The 17,895-nt window shown below is 39.3% G+C and overlaps 1 protein-coding gene across 1 annotated transcript in view; it reads left to right on the top strand.

Moving 5' to 3' along the window:
• The first annotated feature begins 60 nt into the window (after positions 1-60).
• TMEM170B (transmembrane protein 170B) overlaps positions 61-17,895 on the top strand; it is a 29,947-nt gene continuing 12,112 nt past the window's right edge. The window contains exon 1 of the mRNA XM_061194828.1: positions 61-750. Coding sequence (XP_061050811.1) covers positions 435-750 — 316 coding nt within the window. The 5' untranslated portion in view covers positions 61-434. The remainder of the gene's footprint in view (positions 751-17,895) is intronic.

The raw sequence follows: 17,895 nt of genomic DNA on the forward strand, positions 1-17,895 counted from the left end.
GGGGACCCGTGCGCGCGCGCACGATCGGCCCGGGGCGGCCGCGGGTGGAGGGGGCGGTTCCTCGAGTGTCGGCGGCAGGAGGGTTGGCAGGCTGGCGGCAGGTGCTGCCGCGGCCGCCGCCGCCGCCGCCGCCGCCGCCTCCGCCTCCGCCTCCGCCTCCGCCTCCTCCGCCTCCTCCTCCTCCTCCGAGTCCCGGGTCTGCTCGTCCTCTCGCGGTGATGAGCTGAGCCCCGTCGGGGGCTGCACCTGCCGGCTGCCCATCACCCCGGACCTCCCGGCGTGACCTCGGCCTCCTCGCGTGCCCGGCCCCCGCGGCGGGCGCCGAGCTGCCCCTGAGAGGGAGCGGCAGCGGCCTCCTCCGACCCGAGTCCTCGCTCGGGGGGCCGCGCGGGGAGAGCGCCCGGCCCCCTCCCCTCCCCAGTCCGCCGTCCTCGATGTCTCCCCGGCGGGGAGGGGGCTGCCTGGGAGACGCGCTGAGCGGACCCCCCCGGAGGCCCATCGGCGGCAGCAGCAGCGACCAGCCCGGCGACCCGAAGCCTCCCCCGGCGGCGGCGGCCTGGAGGAGCCGCGCACCCGCCGCCGCCCCCGGAGCCTCGCAGCCGCCGCCGCCGCCCGGCGCCCGAGGAGAGGGCGGCGGGCGCCCCCCAGGGAAGATGAAGGCGGAGGGGGGCGACCACTCCATGATCAACCTGTCGGTGCAGCAGGTCCTGAGCCTCTGGGCCCATGGGACGGTGCTGAGGAACCTTACGGGTAATTGATGCGCCCGGGGTGGGGACCGGGATGCGGTGCCGCCCCTCGCCTCCCTTCTCCCTCCCTCGGAGGGGAAGCGCTCCTCGCCGCCCCACCCCCGTGCGCGCCCCGCTCGGGAGCTCGCGGTCCCAAGTCCTGGCGAGGAAGGTGTTAATTGGATCCGCTCCGCTCCGCTCCTGTTCTGGGGGCGCCGACGCCAGTGCCCCGAGACCCCGGCTCCAGAAGCGCTGGGGGAGAACCCACGACCCCCGCCTCCCCTCCCTTGCTGCATCGGGAGGGCCGGCGACCGCCCTGCCTCTGTAGTACGCGCGGAATTGCTTTAGCGCTGAGACTTGAGTACAGTTAGCCTTTATTTATCTCCCCACCTCCATACACACACACACGCACACACACACACATGCACACGCACACGCGCGCGCTTGCTTCTTGCTCTTTAGGTGTTTTTCTAGTTTAGCTCTTTTTCTTTCTTGCAAATCTCAAATCGAATGCAGGACTTAAATTCCCTGCTCACAATGATCAGTTTGCTTCAACTGTTAATTTTTTTTTTGCGATATAAATGACTCATTAAGTAGATTATATTAGGTCACGGGCTGGGTCAAGGTCTAGTGAATTCTAAGCACTTTTTGCTTTAACCGTATATCTCCTCTCTCTGTTTCCTTTTGTCTGTCTCCCCCTGGCCTCAAGCTGCTGCTTCTGTGACATTTGATAATTTTGTGTATTTCCCTTTATACGTCAAGGCTATCAGGAGGGAATTGGACTTAATATAGTAATTAACATCAATTTCTAGTTGTAAAAGTAAGCAATAATACTCAAACTTTTAAAATCAAATTTGTAGGTCTGGTTTGTGGAGAAACTTCTGGCTTGGTTAATGCAGAAATGCTTGTATTATACCCTGACTTTAAAAAATACTCGCTAAAGATTAGTGTTTACGAGAAAGTGATTTCAGTTGCAGTTTGATGACTCCTCAGTGCGTGCTTCTCAGGGAAAAATCTTAAAAACATACTCAGGATTTAAGTTTTGAAAATGTATAAGACAGCTAATTTTGACAGAGCATTAGTATTTCAAAATGCATTATGTTAAACTGGTTAAGAGTATGGAGAGTATTTTACAAATATAACCTGTCTTGATAGGATACAAGATATTATAAAATCTAGCATTACATGGAATTCAGATATTCATAGAGAAAAATTAGGATTATTTACCACCAGGTTGAGTTTAAAGACGCTGGGTGCCTTGAATGTGGAAAGTGCTATATAAAATTAACATGGATTCTGGATTGATTTATGGTGCCCTCACTTTTAATCTGTGGTTATTTAACTTGGAGCACACTGACCTTACATGATGTTTGCAGGTCAGGAACATGTTTTTAGTTCTGAAAACCTACACTGACAGAAGAACCATTTCATAATTCAATTGAATTTTGAGATAGACCACTTTATCTTACTTATGGCTTTCCTTGTGTTTATCCACTGTTAATATTTCAAATGTTGTATGAATTATGTTTATTGGAGTAAAATGAAAAATAAGGATTTAAGAATATGTATTTGTATATGTTAATGACTGGCTTAGCTCATCGGTGGGTATTTAGAGAAAATTAGCTTTGGGAACCACAGAGTAAATGTAAATGTAACTTACCTCTTGGACAGATTTAACAATATTTTAAAATATTTACTTTAACATTCTGAATCATTATAGTGGCTTCCAGTTCCCATAGGTCAACCGTTAGACTAACAATAGTAGTTTCAACCCAGGGTTAGCTCTAATTATCTCCTAATATAATCTTAATAATCAGCTGTTGCTCATTGGACTTTGCCATTTTATAAGGGATATGGGATATGCTGAACATCCAAAACCAGGACTGAGGTGGGACTGAGGAGCATGGGAACCTCTCCTAGGAAATTTAAATAGAGTGTGAGTACGCAAAATTCTGTAAAAATGGAGAAAATAGATTAGGAATAGGCTTCACCAGCAGGTGAATGTACCACGTTAGGAACCACATCACTGCTAAAAAGTAGACTCCGTAAGTGGTAACATTCTGATGTGGTTCATTATGGCCTTCTCCATGCTGGTGACCTTCGCGATCCCATATGCAGCTTGATCATTAGTTAAGTGATGCCTCCTACAGTGCCATTTTTTTTTTCAGCTTCATAATTAAGATGTAAGTTAAAATTGTTTTTTTTTTAACATCTTTATTGCAGTATAATTGCTTTACAATGATGTGTTAGTTTCTGCTGTATAACACAGTGAATCAGCTTTATGTATACATATATCCTCATATCCCCTCCCTCTTGCATCTACAGTGCCATTTAGAACTTAGTCTATTAAAAACAAACACACAACTTCTAAAACAAGATGACTCCTATTTATTGAATGCCTGCTATGTATCAGGCAATTTACATATATTATTTCTAATCTTCAGAGTAACTCTCCAAAGCAGATTTACAAAAAAGCTCAGAGAGGTAAAGTTGGCCCACATCAAATAGCTTGAAATGGCTGAGCTAGGCTTGAAACCCGTCTCTGCCTACAGAACTACTCTCTCCCCCTTTCCAAGATGCTTTAGCTACTTCTTCTCTGTTCTCTATAAACAGAATGAATTAAGTGCTTCATCTTGTTCCTTCAGCTCCTTATACATGCTTTTGTTGTTATATTTTTCAATTACATTATAATTTTTATTTGTCTCTTCTAGACTGTGAGCTTTTTGTGGGTGGGGTCATTGTTGTAATCATGGAATTCTGGAATCCTAGCGTATTGTATCTGGCACGTAGTATATACTCAATGCATGTTTATTAAATTGAGCTTTTAAAACAATACTTAACAGTTGCATGATTAAAACATTCTATTTGCCTTATTTTTCAGCTACATCTGTTTGAGTGAATATGCTTTTAACTAGGACATAAGGTGTTTAAGCAATTTATATAGATAATTGTCATACTTTTAAAACACACAAATGCTTTTTTTGTGCTAGTTACCGTTCTTTCATGTATTTTATTTAATCTTTTCAACCATCTTGAGAGAGATTAGTGTTTATCCTTATTTTACAGGTTCAGACATTGAAGCAAAGAGTAACTTGATTAGATCTGGTAGCTAATAAGTGAAAAATTATTACCTTTTTTCAGATTATGATAACACATATTAAGTCAGAAGGCATTGTGTCATCATCATAAACTTGGAAATGAAACAGGTAATAGAAAGGAGCATAGTGTAGAACCAGACTGATTTAGATTTAAGAAATGACTGTGAAGGATTTGCAGAAATCTCGTTAATAGGAGTTCTGGTTAATTAAAAAGTAAATAAAAGGGTAATGTACTCTCATCTTTTATTTTTTTCAGTTAACAGGTATGATTTATTCCTCTGTCTGTATCTTATCCCATAGGTGAAGCAGAATTATTGACCTTTTTATCTCAGAGACGAATCTTTTGAAAGTAGTCTTGTGTATGTATTACTTTGATAGAAATAGATTTTTTAAAAGTGATGACAACTAGAAATTAGAATTAGCCTAACATTTTAGAGCTAGAAGTTATGTAGTTTGATTATTTCCTTTTAGAAATATTGGGATATACATGGCTGGGATCAAACAGTCATTTAATGACAGAGCCAGGACTAGAACTGCTGTTCACTGACTCTCAGTTCTGTGCCTTTTGCTTTTATTCCACATCTGATTTTAACTCAGGCAGGTCTGATAGATGATAAATCTTAAGGCACTTAAGGACAGCTTTGTAAGTATTTGCCCCAAATGAGCCCAAGAATGGGTGAATGGAACTAATTTTTGTCCAGAAATAAAAGATACTGTACAATGTAAGATATTATTGAATAGTGATAATAATAGTAATAATCTTTCTAAAATTTTAAGTTGCCATAGCCTATGTAAAAGTTAGTGATCCATATTTACTATATATCTAGTTTTAGAAATCCTACCAAGTTCAATCTCTTTTTTCTCCTTCCTGGAAGACAGTAGTACTATGGGGATTTCATATAGAGATTACCACCTGGAGACCCCATCTTTGTCACTTCATAACTATTGCCGGAGTTCTCTTCTGTATGTCACTTCCCACAGTGTGTGATTCTCAGGATTCCTAAATTGTTTGTTAACTGTGTATAGGTTATATGCTTATTCAGCTCACTCAAGTAGAGAGATAAGTGGCTTCCTTCCTTCTCATATAGTTTTTCTTTCTCTGAATATGTCCTAAATCCCTCTTCCCCACCACAACCTAAAATTAGAGTCAGAATGTATATACTCTTTCAGTTTTATGGGTAACCTAACTTCAAAAAAAAGATCTACAGTGAAATGTATCCTTTTGCTTTACTTATATTTTCTTCAACTATTTTGGCTCCCAACTTTGTGTTCCCACCCAAATTTGGTTGCTAAGAGTTTAGAGAAGAATTTTTTTCTTAGAAGGAGGCAGGATCCCTCAACCCCCGGATAAACACAGAGCCGGGCTCGGGTTGGGAAAGGAATAATTGGTTCCTTGGAAAAAAGGCAAAGTCTGGCTTCAGGCTCATCCCCTCTCTCAGTGTCAGCAGCAAATGTGGGCGCAGGTGCTCCTCTCTCTCTGTTGGTATAAACATCGGGAAGCTGGGAATTCAAACTGGAATGAAGGTCAAGTGTATGTGTGTGTGTGTGTGTTTACAATATATATATGTGCTTATTTATTTTTACTATATACATACACACTGTTATATTTCCCTTTTAGATTTTATAGTTGCTAAGCCACTTTAGTGTTAATAGTGATTATCAGAAAAAAAAAGAGAGAAAGGGGGAAAAACTTGGGAACCTAGTATACATACTTGTAATTGTTCACACCTCATACTAGTATAGCCAGCAACTTTCTTTGGTGGTGCTCCCAAACAGGTATGCTTCTCTCAGTACCTGCACGTATTCTAGTGTCCCATAAGGTTAAGTTCCTCCTCCTAAATGCTCTATTATAGGAGGTGAGTTTATGCAGATAAAATTATTTCAGATGTCCAATTATAGAAATTTATGTTTTGTAAATGTAGCCCTAAAGACAATGTGCTACTCTTCAATATTTGTGCCAGACCCCAAAATTTACTTTTTCTGAAATACGTGTGAAAAATCCCTTACTCTTTTGTGGTACTGAGCCAATTAATAAGTACTGGTATGATTGGTACTTTATAGGATTTTGCCATTTGGAAGATTTACCTGTGTTATCGGGAATGAAGCCGCTGTAATTTTTCAAAAATTAGAATTGCCATCTTAAGGTTTTTACTTTCCTAATACCCATCTCATTATCTTTGAATCATATATCAGTATCCTCTGGCGATACCACGTCCAAGGTCCTAGATGATATTTCTTAAACCTAAAGCAATTTCCAGATAAGTCTTGGGACTGTGTAAGCTATGATTTTGATTCTTAAATCGTTAAATATCAGAATATAAATATATTTATCTTTGCTTTGTTTAGTGGTTTGGAATAAAGGACCAGAAAAGTAAGATAATTCAGGAAGAGAAGTTAGAATAACTAGGGATATTTTTCCTGTAGAAAGGAATTCTAAACAGAAGAGGAAGGATGAGGCAGAGGTGGGGAGGAGGAATTGGAACCAGGGAAGGAAACTGGAATTAAGAATGGTCAGATGTAAGAGGAGAGCCCAGAGAATTCAGCGCATTGAACTTACCTTAGAATCAGATGAGTAATTCTAATAATGGCTATATTTATTGAACCCCTACTATACGTCAGGTACTGTACAAAGCATTTTGCATGCATTTTACTTACTATAATTGAAGTGGCCATAGAATGTATTGTTTTATTAAATGTATATAGAAGAATTATACTAAAAAGCAGCATCTAGCATTTTCAAGGATCAATCTTGTTGGATATTTCTTGATCATGAGCATTTGCCAGTCTCTGTGGTAAACATTGATAAACAAAAATGAAAATGTCAATCATTGTACATAAGGGTTTCATGGTGTAGAGAGGCGAACTAACCTTCAGGTTAAGTCGTACCTCGGCGGCTTGCTGAGTTCAGGGAGAACCAGGTAATGGGACTTTGAAGACAACAAAAGAGGTAGAGAGCAGAGAAAGAACCTGTTTAAGGGATGATGGAGAGAGAGGAGAGGTGATCTGTTTTGAGGATGGTTCAGGAATACCGCCAGGACTTGATTAAATTTAAAAGTATTATATTGCTCTTGGATAACTATGTGTAGCCAATATGTTTTCTTTTATTAATTAATAATTAATTAATTAATTAATTTTGGGGCTGCATTGGGTCTTAGTTGCTGCACACAGGGTTTCTCTAGTTGCAGCGAGCGGGGGCTACTCTTCGTTGCGGTGTGTGGGCTCTAGGCACACGGGCTTCATTAGTTGCAGCGCGTGGGCTCAGTAGTTGTGGCATATGGGTTTAGTTGCTCTGCGGCATGTGGGATCTTCCTAGACCAGGGCTCGAACCCGTGTCCCCTGCATTGGCAGGCAGATCCTTAACCACTGCGCCACCAGGGAAGTCCCGCTAATATGTTTTCATTATAAAATTCTCCCTGTCTCCAGTCCCTACCATGAATTACTTTAATCCAATATGGTTACTAAATCTTGCTACATATCAGAATTACCTGGGGCTGGTTGAGGGTACAGTCCATAGACCCAGTCCACAGCTATGGAATTAGAATCCTTGAGACCAGGGCCTAGGAAGGTACATTTTAAACTAGCTCTTAAGGTGATTTTATTACTGAGAGCTCAAGGATTGGGAACACTGGATTTTTTAAAAAATGAAGCTTTTTTGTGATCAATTTGTAACTGTGTTGTGATATATAATGCAAGTGAATGTGGAGTGTTTAGTATAGCTAAAGACTTATTAAAATTTCAAGATAAATGACTCATTTCCAAGAGGATGCTATAACCCAGTTTTTTTAGGTGACTGTCTTTTAACATTAGAGGTTAATATTAGAATTTATCTTTTAAAAATGTTTTCTTTACTTATATGAGCTATTAGCTATAGAGAAAAATTCTTATTAAATGGTAATACTTTAAAAATTCTAAACAGTTTAGTTATATTTAATCTGAAGTATATGGGAGAACTAAACATTAACAATGTTTATGTAAATACTTACATAATGTGCAGTTATTGGAACTTCCCCCACTCGGATAAATTGGGTTCTGTTAGATTTTTGTATGCAAATAAAGAGTCTAAAGAAGCAATAGGATCCTTGAATTCATGAGTCAGTAAACAGTTTTATCCTTGAATGCTATTAATTGTCTCTCGTACTTTAGAAAAGCCACGTATTTTTTTTTAATATCTTTATTGGAGTATAATTGCTTTACAATGGTGTGTTAGTTTCTGCTTTATTACAAAGTGAATCAGCTATACATATACATATATCCCCATATCTCCTCCCTCTTGCGTCTCCCTCCCACCCTCCCTATCCCACCCCTCTAGGTGGTCACAAAGCACCGAGTTGATCTTCCTGTGCTATGCGGCTGCTTCCCACTAGCTAGCTATTTTACATCTGGTAGTGTATATATGTCCATGCCACTCTCTCACTTCGTCCCAGCTTACCCTTCCCACTCCCCATGTCCTCAAGTCCATTCTCTATGTCTGCGTCTTTATTCCTGTCCTGCCCCTACGTTCTTCATGACCATTTTTTTCTTAGATTCCATATATATGTGTTAGCGTATGGTATTCGTTTTTCTCTTTCTGACTTACTTCACTCTGTATGACAGACTCTAGGTCCATCCACCTCACTACAAATAACTCAATTTTGTTTCTTTTTATGGCTGAGTAATATTCCATTTTATATATGTGCCACATCTTCTTTATCCATTCATCTGTCAATGGACACTTAGGTTGCTTCCATGTCCTGGGAAAAGCCACATATTTAACCAGACCTTGGTTTCCTCATCTATAAGACAATCCAATGACAACAATTTTCACATTGATGTTAAAGGAAAGATGATCTAAAATTTTTAATGAGTTAAGAAAAAAGTTGAGAGATTTTACTGTGAGTTAAGAAAAACATTTACCCGTTTGCATATAAATTTGTTTTTTTAGTCTTAAAAATTAAGAAGCTTTCTTTTTTAAGTGGGGCTTCAGACCTTTAATATGCTAATTTGTAGAGTGAGGTTTAAGACCTAGAAAATCTTTGTTCTCTAAATACCATTTAATAGTTCTTAGAATTAGGCCTTCTTAAGACTTGGTTTAGGAAACTCTGGATTCAGTATCTGATGATCCCTTCCAGTTCTGAAATTATCTGTGTTTTTGTTTTTTAACTCCAGTGTGGCATAACTGCTTCCTGAGGATTACTGTCATCATATCAAAGGTGTGACTCTTCTGACCGTGCTTGTGCATTACTTGTTTTCCTAGTTGTGCTTTTATTTTCTGATCTGTCATTCATTTGGTCTCTTATTTAGATTTAACTTTAAGAATTTGTTACATTGGGAGTTTCATTATAAGTTATGCTCATTGATGTGAAAAGTTCATTTTTGAGTATTCAGTGTAAAGATCCTTTGGAAGTACTGTATCATGAGATTGTAACATTTTATCAGTCACTGAAAAGATTATTTTTTAGGTCAGTGACTGATTCAAACAAATATGTTGTTACTGACATTTTTTTGGTAGGACATGTATAATTTAAGATGCTTAAGGGCATATAAGTAATAACAATTGAAACTATTGTATATTGCTCTGTTATAACTTCATAATAGATTCGGATTTTGCCATTTAATCCTTATACTTTTATAACTGAGTAATCGATTATGGGAAAGAACAAATTGAATGGCATCTTTTAGGAAGGTAGTGCTATGGCTTAAATGTAAAGCAAATTTTGAACTATTTTAAATAGCGTTAACCTGATTTTTTTTTACAGCAAATGATATTCTGATTGTTTTAAATTAAAAATTTATTTTTCTAAGAATTTTTTTTCTATTCAATGATGAGTACTGTAATTTACAGTTTAAAATTATATAATTAGCTGGTAAAAGGGTAATAAACAGTATTGCCATAAGCTTTGAGAGAGGCAGTATATTCAAGCAGCTCTTGAAGGTGTCACAATTAAATTTAAAAACTAATGTTTTTGCTCTCTTTTAAGAAGTGGAAGCAGACAGCTATTAAATATCTACAATAGCTTTAACTTCTATGTTAAATGAGGCTTCAAATGAAAAAAACGCAACAACTTATTTTTAAATCTGGTTAAAATATTAGAATGATTAAAAATAAGAAAACATATCTTTTTTAAAAAATTAATTTATTTATTTTTGGCTACGTTGGGTCTTCGTTGCTGCGCGCGGGCTTTCTCTAGTTGCGGTGGCTTCTCGTTGCGGAGCACAGGCTCTAGGCGTGTGGGCTTCAGTAGTTGTGGCACACAGGCTCAGTAGTTGTGGCTCGTGGGCTCTAGAGCTCAGGCTCAGTAGTTGTGGCACATGGGCTTAGTTGCTCCGCGGCATGTGAGATCTTCCCCAACCAGGGCTCGAACCCGTGTCCCCTGCACTGGCAGGAGGATTTTTAACCACTGTGCCACCAGGGAAGCCCAGATAACATATCTTTTATGTTTACCTTCATTTTAATTTTCTTTGTTGCTCACTTCTTTGTGGAGCGTTAAGTTTCCATCTACTATTACACTCCTGTTTGAAGAGCTTCCTTTAATATGCCGTGTAGCATAGGTCTACACTGGCAGTTAATTTTTCCAGTTTCTTTTTTTTTTTTTTCTGGAAAAAAATCTTCATTTCACCTCCAGTTTTGAAAAATGTTTCTCCTGAATATAGGTTCTGGCTTTGCATTTTTTTCCCTTTTAGTCTTTAAAAGTGTTACTGTATTTTGTCATCTGGTTTGGTTGCTTCTGATGAGAAGTTTGCTGTACTTTTTATCTTTGTCCCTCTGTGTGTAATGTGTCTTTTTTTCTCTCTTTCTTTTTTCCTTATTTCTTCTTCAGTACTTCCCCTTTATCTTTGGTTTTTTAGTCATTTCACTGTGGTGAATCTAGGTATGTGTGTGTGCTTTATTTTTGTTTTGTTATTTTTTAGTTCTTTTGGGAGGTCTTTATCTTGCTTAGGATTCTCTGGGAATCTTAGATTTGTGGTTTGATATCTTTTATTATTTTTAGAAATTTTCGGCCACTATTTCTTTAAATATTTTTCTTCTCCATTATCTCTTTCTTCTCCATCTGGGACTCCAGTTACATGTATGTTAAACCATTTGAAATTGTTCCATAGCTTTTGGATGGTTCCTTTTTTCCCTCCTACTACTTCTTTTCCCCCCCCCCCCCACTCTTTTTTCTCTTATATTTCAATTTGAATAATTTCTATTTGTCCACTTTTACATTCACTGATTCTTTTTTTAAATTTTTTTATTGAAATGTAGTTGATTTACAATGTTGTGTTAATTTCAGGTGTATAGCAAAGTGATTCAGTTATATAGATAGATACATAGATAGATAGGTAAATAGATTCTTTTTTAGATTCTTTTCCATTATAAGTTATTACAAGATATTGAGTATAGTTCCCTGTGCTATACAGTAGGTCCTTGTTGGTTATCAATTTTATGTATAGTAGTGTGTATATTTTAATCCCAAACTCCTAATTTATCCCTCCCCAACTTTCCCCTTTGGTAACCATAAGTCTGTTTTCTATGTCTGTGAGTCTATTTCTGTTTTGTAAATAAGCCCACTTGTATCATTTTTTAGATTCCACATATAAGCAATATTATATGCCAGGGGTCCCCAACCCCTAGGCTGTGGACGGGTACCGGTCTGCAGCCTGTTAGGAACCGGGCCGCACAGCAGGAGGTGAGTGGCGGGCGAGCGAGCGAAGCTTCATCTGCCACTCCCCATTGCTTGCATTACCGCCTGACCCATCCACCCCCGCCCTGGTCCATGGAAAAATTGTCTTCCACAAAACCAGTCCCTGGTGCCAAAAAAGGTTGGGGACCGCTGTCATTTGCTATTCGTTTTTCTCTGTCTGACTTAATTTCACTTCGTATGATGATCTCTAGGTCCATCCATGTTGCTGCAAATGGCATTATTTCATTCTTTTCTATGGCTAATATTCCACTGTGTCTATATACCACATCTTCTTTATCCATTCATCTGTGGATGGACACTTAGGTTGCTTCCATGTCTTGGCTCTTGTAAATAGTGATGCTATGATAAGTTCACTGATTCTTTGCTTAACTATGTCAAGTCTACTGGTGAGCCCTTTAAAGGAAGTCTTCATCTCTGATATCATGGTTTTTTTGTTTTTGTTTTTGCCTTTTCTCGTTTTTTTATTTAAGCATTTTCATTTGACTTTTCCTTGGACTTTCCATCTCTCTGCTGAAATTCCCCATCTGTTCATGTGAGTTGTCTACCTTTTCCATGAGAGTCTTTAACATGTTAATTTTAGTTAAAGTCCCTGTCTGGTTGTTTTAAAATCTGGATCATCTCTAAGTCTGATCACTTTATTTCTTGACAATGAATTGGTTTTCCTGTTTTTGAGGGTGTCTTAATTCTATATTTTTTTTATTGAATTAAGGACTTTGTATGTATAACAGTAGTGACTGAGGTATATAATATCAATATTTATGCCTGGAAACGGGCTTCTACTGCTAGACCAGTAGGGTGAAGGTTGATTTAATTTAGTCAGGAGTGAGCCGAGTTTGAGCTTTCTTGTTATGGTTACCTTCAGCGTACCCCAGGCTTCAAATTCCCCAGAAGGTGCTGTTGTTGCCTTGTACTCAGAGTGGGGGCTGGGTGCTGCAGGGTTGGCATCAGTGTTAGTGCTGTATTGTCAGCTTTTAGCCATCTCTGCAAGCCTGCACCATGGAAGAGGTGTCTCTCCACATCCTTGCTTTCCCCCAGCCACAGCCTTGTGTTGCTCATTACTTGGGGCAGGGGAAATTTCTCTCTCGTCCTGTCCAGTTTTAGTCTCAGGCAAGCGCTGTGTGGTGGGGTATCTGAGTGGGGCTGTCCACGGTCCTGCCTTTCTGAACCGTGGTAGCCACACTCTCCCTAGTATCTGTGATTGGTCTTGGGCAGGAGTCTTCTATCCTTCCCTCAGCAGTAACTGACTCTGCTTAGAATAGGATCCTGGGTCCTGGATGGTTTTCTGCCCCTCCCCCAGGGGTAAAGGATTTTTCCTTCTACTCTTCCCCAAGCTGGAGCTGCAGTGGGTCTTTGCTTGTCCCCTGAGGGTGACAGGATTTGCTGCCTTCCAGCAATGGCTAAGGCTTGTTTTGAATAGGAAAAAGGTTTCCAAGAAGCACGCCAGGTTGTCTATGTTTCCCTTAGCAGCCACTGATCACCTCCTATAGGCCGACATACATCACTAGGGTGGCTCTCTCCAGTCTCCGTCTTTCTAGGGGGTGCTCGGTAGAGACCCGTGGAAAAGAGCTTGTAGGTGACTGTGCACTTTCCTTGTGTCACTTACTCCAAGCTGACAGGTTAATCGCACACTTGGACTTTAACTGTTGGTTAAAATTTTAGCTGATTTCTTTTTACCCACTTGTATGGTACCCACTTCCTGTTCCTGTGCTTTGCCACAGGAAACATAGTGAGTATGTCAGCTGTCTCCTTGGAGGGTCTTGTCCCTCTTTGAAATTGAGGTTACTTCGTTATCTTGTAGTGTCACCTGACTGATGGGCTAAAGAAGAGCTATGATTTTGTAGTTTATCTTTTTCTCATTGTTAGGGTGAGAGTGACATTCTTTATAGCTTTCTATATCCTAAATTTGATTCAAATTTATATCTAATAACAGAATTGTTTTAGTAATCATAGATATAAAATTTGACAAATCATGAACTTAGGAAGATTGCAGACACAACAAACGTGAGATTTACTGCTTTTTAAAACATGGCCCATAATATACATGTATAGGTAGTCTTCACATTTTTCTACTTGACATATTCTTGCCTTTAGCTTCTTTACTCCTTGCTTCTCACCAACATTTGAATAGTATTGCTGATGTATGAAACATATTTTCCCACGTTTCCAAACCTGACGACATTGTCGTCTATTCAGCTGTCCATAGCAGAAATCTGGGAGGCCAGACATCACATCTTCCTCACCTCCATCATCCAGGCCATCAACAAATCCTAAATATTTCAAATTCTTTTCAATCCTAGGGCCAGTGCCTAAGTCCAGGCCTGAGTTTCTCTTGGGACTCTTGAAATATTCTGATAGTCTCTCATCTCTTTCTAGTCCCCCTGTCCCATACTTGCCAGGATAATTAATTTTTTAAAAGGTAAATTGTGATTGTATCACTTCCTTATTTAAAGTCTTTCATTGGCTCCTCATAACCTTCAAGCTTCAGGATAAAGTCCACATCTTTAGGGTCTGTAAGCACCCTCCCTTCCCCACAAAAGCTGCTCCAGCACACCTCTATAATCTGCAGCCAATTCTCTCCATATTTCTCGGCTTTAGCCAAACCGGAGGTTTTGCAATTGCATATTCTCAGTTGTACATAATTTCATGCTTAGATCATTTTGTCTTAGCACAGTTTTTCACTCTTGGCTGTGCATAAGAATCAAAACTTTAAAAAATTCTGAAGCCCAATTAAGTCAGAATTTCTGAGGGTGATATTTCTTTTAGGCTCTCCCAAGTAACTCCAACACCTAGCCAAGGCTGAGAACCGTTAGCTTCGAGTGCCCCACTCCCCATTCCTCACCCTCATTCCATCTCCAGTGTGTTTATCATTTGGTTCAGACCTGTTTATTTTAAAAATTCAGGTGGCAACGAATTCTCTTGGGATCTTTCTTGACATTTCTCCCTCTTGTTCTGTGTAACTATGGGTGTGTGTACCCCATAGCGTCAGCTGCATACTGTGCCCTGAAGAACCTGTGGTATCAGAATATATGCCATTGACATACCATTAGTTCAACACCCAAAGTGTCAGGTCTTGATAACATATGAAAGTACTGTGACTGTAATTTTCAGTGGGGTGTGGGGTGACAACCCAACCCCCTGGAGCATGTGTCAAAATCATCTAGACCAGGAGTCAGCAAGCTTTTTCTATAAGGGACCAGTATTTAACATACTCAGCATATATATAGTAACTGCAGTAAATATTTTCAGCTTTGTGGGCCATGTGGCCTCTGTCATAACTACTCAGTTCTGCCATCGTAGCATGAAAGTAGCCATCGGCAATATGAATGAGTATGACTGTGTTCCAGGAAAACTTTATAGACACTGAAATTTGAATTCTGTGTACTTTCTATGTGTCATGAAATACTGTTCTTCTGGTTTTTCTTCAACCATTTCAAAATGTAAAAACCATTCTTAGCTCGCAGACTGTACAGAAACAGCTGGTGGTCAGATAGGACTCATGGTCCATACTTTGCCAACCCCTGATCTAGGGGATCTTTTCAAATTATAAATGCATCGTCTCCCTGAGAGTTTAATAAGCTGCCTATGTGGGACACATCCCCAAACTGAGAAGTCACCGGTGTCAGAAACTAAGGGGGGCGATTGCCACACCTTAGATTTGCTGGAATGAAAAAAAAAACTTGAGGTAACCAAATTTGAACACAGATTATTTAAACATATAATGAGGACCATTTCTATAAAGAAGATAGAAATTATGAACAGCCCCCAAATTTAGTCTTACTGGTATGTTATTTTCACCTTGAGGCTTAGAGTATGTTGAATACATATAAATGTTCAGTATCTACTTGCTAATGATTTTGTTAGAAGGGTTAGATATGCTATAGAGGATTAAAAATTATGTTTAGTGTTTGTCTATTGAGATAGGTTTTGTTGTTTTTATGACTTTTGGATTTTTTTAGTAAGTACCTCTTATGTAACCTTAGCCTAGAGTGGTGATTTCTGTCTTTATTGCATGTCATGATTATCTGGTAGAGTTGATGAAAATATAATTGTTTAGGTCCCCCCTCAAGTGATAGTTTTAGTTGCTCTGTGGGTAATTCTTGTGAGCAGTCTGGGTTGAGAAGCATTGGCTTCATAGAGCATGTTCTCCTTTGATGAATTCTAGAATGAAAAACTATCTTTTAAAGACAGTGTATCTGCAGTAAAGTTAAAAAAAACCAAACAAAACCAGGCTGGTTGCTAAAAAATAATCATTAAAGAATAAAATAATATAACCCATCTCCTCTCTTATCTTTAAAAGATAGCCATTGTTAGAATCTGTTTATGTGTTTCTCTGTACCTATGATTTTTGAACAAATAGGATCATACAATATGTACCATTCTTTGACTTGTTTTTACTTAGTTAATATATTCTAGATATCTAGAGAAATTCATTTCTCATAAATAATTTTGTCCAAAGATTAAATTCAAAAGCACAGAAGATAATTTTTAGTGACTTGGCAACCAGGGCTGAGAGAGATACAGATTGGGATCAGGGCTATTTCCAGAATTGTTTGGAGACTGGAACAAATCACTACTCCTCTGCCTCTTATCCCACTAAAAGTAAACAAACACACTGCAACAATTCAGTTTAAGATGAAGATTATGGACAGCCTTGAATAGGGAAGAATAATGAAAGGGCTTTAATGAAGACGGAATATCTCCTTTCAGTGAATTACGGTAATTGTATGGACGGCATGCTTCAAGGTTTCTGTTTTGTAGAGTGTATTTTGTTCAGCACCAGCAAAGTTTCCCTCTGGCTTCATCCTTTTATTGTTGCTCAGTTGCTAGAAGCTTGGATTAGGTGGGATATGGGTGGAAAGAGAAAGCTGGGCCTTTGGGTGTTCACGTTAGCCATACAAGCCTGCACAGGTTAAGAAAAGGTGGTCGTACTCCTCTCCCGTTCTTAGCACCTGTTCTTTCTCTAGGGCTCTGGGGCATCTATCTTCGCTCTACTCTTAGGGTCCTGCAGTTCTCCAGGTGTCCTGCGTTTGCCACTAGTGAGTCGGACCTTAGACAGCCTTGTTTATCTGGAGTAGAACCAGGTCTTCAGAGGCCCTGTTCATTGACATGGTTGTATTGATCTATCAGGTAATTTAAAATAGTAATAACAACATGAAATCTAAATTAATTGTAGATATTCTCAGCCGCATTCGGTTTTTTTTCCATGATAAATAGTGTGATTAAGAAAAACAAACATAAAAATAAATTTGAGTTTGGGCAGTTTGTGCTCAGTCTGCTTGAGGGATAATTCCGGATTGGTCATTAGAGGACCATTTGAGATTCTGTTTCAGTTGTATAATTCTTTGATATCTTGGGGATTTATAAGACATTAGACTTAATTTTCCTAATTATTAGGTAAACTGACTATAGCTATATAGTCAGTAGGCAAACAACATTACTTATAATGTCAGATAATCCCTGTTCATAGTGTTACATATAGTCAAGAAAATTTTCACTCTACCTGTATTATAAGGACAACAAATAAAAGTGCTTTTGGGGGTAGCCCTGGTAAGAAGCAGGATTGGGGATCAAGGCAAATGGCTGCTCTTATTAAGAGTAGGTGCCTGTTCCAGCGCCTGTCTCATCTCAGAACCGCCTTGATGAGCATCCCTCCCCACCCTGTTATTGCTGTATTATAGTCTCGCTTTGTTAGGGTCACTCTGGAAAATTATATCTTTTAAAATATAAATATTCTTCAGGGCAAGTTAAGCATTTTTGTCTTTATTTTTTATAAATTGAAGCTATTTGTTTGGGAATGACAGTGTGAAAGCATTACTTCTCTGAAAGCTGGAAGAGAAAAACCTCTAAAAGGCAAGCTTTGTCTGTCTTTCCTTAATCACCAGCATCTCTCTCTTATGCCATAGAGAAGCATGCATGGTACTTTAACACTGAAAAATATATCAGATATTTCTTCCTTGAAATGATTTCAAATTATAAGTCCATTCTAAGTGTCAATTCCTTAGAATTTAGCAGGCTGAAACTGATTTTTTTAAAAATCTGTTTTCTATATATCCTCTCTTCTTAAAAATTAAACTTTTAATTTTGAGATAATTGTAGATTCACATGCAGTTGTAAGAAATAATACAGAGAGAACCCACGTGCCCTTTACCCCATTTACCCAATGGGAACATCTTGGAAAACTGCTGTATAATATCAAAACCAGGATATTGACATTGATACAACCCACCAATCTTTTTCAGATTCCACAAGTGTTGCTTGTATACCTGTACTCATTTGTGTGTGTGTGTGTATTTAGTTCTGTACAGTTTTATCACTTGTATATGTATCCACCACCACAGTCAAAATACAGAGCAGTTCCATTGCCACAAAGATCCCTTGTGTTTGTAGCCATTTTAAAATAAGAAGTCC

Source organism: Eubalaena glacialis, chromosome 7 (genome assembly GCF_028564815.1).
Source record: "Eubalaena glacialis isolate mEubGla1 chromosome 7, mEubGla1.1.hap2.+ XY, whole genome shotgun sequence".
NCBI lineage: Eukaryota > Metazoa > Chordata > Mammalia > Artiodactyla > Balaenidae > Eubalaena > Eubalaena glacialis.